The 2,651-nt window shown below is 43.0% G+C and overlaps 1 protein-coding gene across 1 annotated transcript; it reads left to right on the top strand.

Moving 5' to 3' along the window:
- Positions 1 to 1,084: 1,084 nt before the first annotated feature.
- Positions 1,085 to 2,060, top strand: LOC108668570. The gene is made up of 2 exons (XM_018155810.2): positions 1,085 to 1,291; positions 1,358 to 2,060. The coding sequence occupies exons 1-2, from the start codon at positions 1,160 to 1,162 to the stop codon at positions 1,910 to 1,912; spliced, it is 687 nt and encodes a 228-aa protein (XP_018011299.1). The 5' UTR covers positions 1,085 to 1,159; the 3' UTR covers positions 1,913 to 2,060.
- Positions 2,061 to 2,651: the final 591 nt, after the last annotated feature.

Raw genomic sequence — 2,651 nt, 5'->3', positions numbered from 1 at the left:
AAATCTGATTATATAAAACACATGCTGTCGACACATAACAAAAAGGTATATGAATGCCTGCTATGTAATGATTATACGGTACATGTAACAAGCCTTCCGAGTTGAAAAAGCACATAATGTCCAGGAAGCACAAAAATGCTGTAGGAACTGAGAGCAGCGAGTAGGCAACACGTCTTCTCTACCCCATACAAACCCTCATCCAATGGCCTTGTTGAAAGGGTTAACCGCACTGTTTCAGAGTTATTGCGATGCCTTGGTGAGGACAATCCATCTTGCTGGGTGGATAATTTGGCAAAGGTTGTGGTAGCCTATAACAACTCTTGGCACTCCAAGCTCAAGATGTCACCGTCAGACTATCTCTTGCGTTCCTCACACAAGATCAAGAGCACCCCGGTAATCCCCAAGCCAACACAGGAGCACTGGAGAGTTGGTCACCCAAGTTTTTCTCCTTTCCAAGTGGGTGAACTTATCCTAAAGAAAATTCATCACCTTGGACACAGTACAAGTAACAAATTCAAACCCAGGTATGAAGGACCCTTCAGGATTGTCAAAACCAACCCAAACTCAGTTACTTATGTGATTGAAACAATAAACTCTTCTACTAAAAAGCAGTGTAAAGTTCACCATTCCCAGCTGAAACTTTGGGTGGACGCTCCCATGTATTTACAAGAGCATCCCTCTTATAAGGTACTAGCTAGGCAGAAAGATACATCTCATCAAGCCTATGAGTCTTCCACCACTGAGGAGAGCAGCCAAGGCAAAGAGGACCATCATGAACTGGTTTCTTCCTCATCATCAGGATGCCTTGACTTCTCTGGGTTTAGCCCAGCAAAAGCACCGCCCAGGAGGAAAAATCCTGAACACTCAAACCCAGACCTCCTGACCAGACAGCAACCTAGAGTGTCACCACCAAGTACAGCTTCAGGTGAAGAGCCATTTCTTGGCTTCCAGACCAGTGACACTCTTCCAGCACCATAGCCAGAAGAACCTGGTGTGGTCCAGTCTAGCTGTTCTCCACCACCAAGGGAATTTACCCATTCCACTCCAGTAGATGAAGGAAGAGCAGAATTTATAATATTTTATATCATTCCAACAAGAACAGCAGATTGATATCTCTGTTCTTCACCCTCGTCAGCAACTTCTCAGAGAAAGTCAAGCAATGTGGCAGGATACATTGTTGAGTTCTGCCTTGGAAATACTAGATGAGACTCAGGCCTACTTGAAGCAGTTAGAGACACATCTGCAGAGTGAAAAGGAATCTGAGGTCTCTCAACCTGTGAGAAATCAGGAGGAACTTCCAAAGGAATCTGCAGCCCATTCTGAGGTTCCTATACTTACCGCCCCAGTGATTTGCGAGGAACAAAACCCTACTCTGAAAACGAATGAACAATCACCTAAAGAAAGTGAAAATGCTGCTGAAATCATGTTTGAGAACCTGGAACAAGGAAAACAATCAACGCCACAAGCATCAGAAATGTATCCCAATATTGTGTGGTCTCCGGAAGACAATCCACCAGCAGATTTCAGTGGTTTCCAAGTACCCCTTTCTCCAGTGACCACTGCTGAAGTGAAACCTGGTGGAGAGCCTATGATGGAGTCCCTAGTCCCTCCATGCCAGACATCACCAGTTTGCCATGATACTGCAATACCAGTAGGAGAGGATGCGACTCCTGACTTCAGTGGATTCCAGCAAACCCCTCCCAGGGTTACAACCCTGCGGAGCCGAGGGCCAGTACGACACATTAGTCTTAGCCCAGTATGGAAATCATTGGAAGAAGCAAACGATATGATCAAGGAATTTCGCCACAGGAGCCAAGCCTTTAGGACATTGAATCGACCTAATCTGGCAGAGCTATCACGTTCAAGTGTGGAAAAGGAAAATGACTTGAATCCTCATGGAAAGGAAATGTAGGAGAAACTGGCAAATGAAGTCCTGTTATTTGGAATGTCCATATTGTAGTTCTGCGTCCTCTGCCAAGGCTAATTTCGTGCTTCCCTTGATCAGCACTAGGGGGGGAGGTATGAAGAGGGCCGCAGAACATTAGCTATAGTACCCAGTAGAATCATTCATTTACAATTGTACCTTAATGTATTTCATGTTTTATTTCATTATCTTTCGAGTGTCATGTGCATGTTATTAATCTTGTATCTTGTTTCCCTTATTGTAATATTTAAGCAGAGTAAAAGTTACTGAGACAAAATTCTTGCAAGTCCATATGATGTGCACTTTTGATTAATCTGCATCTCTGCTTGCTGAATTGGAAATTCACTTGTTGCACCTGATTCTTTTCTGACCATCAAAAGCCTGTTTAAGATGCTTTATTGCATGATTTGATCTACATTTCTGCTTGCTAATCCCATGATTCCCATCCTGATGCTCCATTTTGGTGAGTACAGTGCATTCCAGCTCATTAAAATGTCACCATGCTTATATTTGTCTTTGCTGAGCTCTTAACAAATGTTTTCCAGTTATTCATGCCTGTTTATAGAATGAAGGATGGTTTTCACTGGTTCTCATGTCAATCTTGTCCCTTTTATTGCACAATTTTCATTTTTGCTTACTTAAACCATGTTGTGTCGACCCTTGAATAACTTTGCTTCTGAAACTAATGCATTGATGACTTTGTGTGTGACATAACAGTTTAAACATC

Source organism: Hyalella azteca, unplaced genomic scaffold (genome assembly GCF_000764305.2).
Source record: "Hyalella azteca isolate HAZT.00-mixed unplaced genomic scaffold, Hazt_2.0.2 contig10619, whole genome shotgun sequence".
Classification (NCBI taxonomy): Eukaryota; Metazoa; Arthropoda; class Malacostraca; order Amphipoda; family Hyalellidae; genus Hyalella; species Hyalella azteca.
The sequence above is the reverse complement of the archived record's forward strand: the minus strand, read 5'-3'. Positions and strand labels throughout refer to the sequence as shown.

Coding starts and splice junctions, on each gene's coding strand:
- LOC108668570 (XM_018155810.2), top strand. CDS start 1,160: ATGTGGCAGGATACATTGTTGAGTTCTGCCTTGGAAATACTAGATGAG. Junction 1,292..1,357: donor AACCTGTGAGAAATCAGGAG/GAACTTCCAAAG, acceptor GTGATTTGCGAG/GAACAAAACCCTACTCTGAA.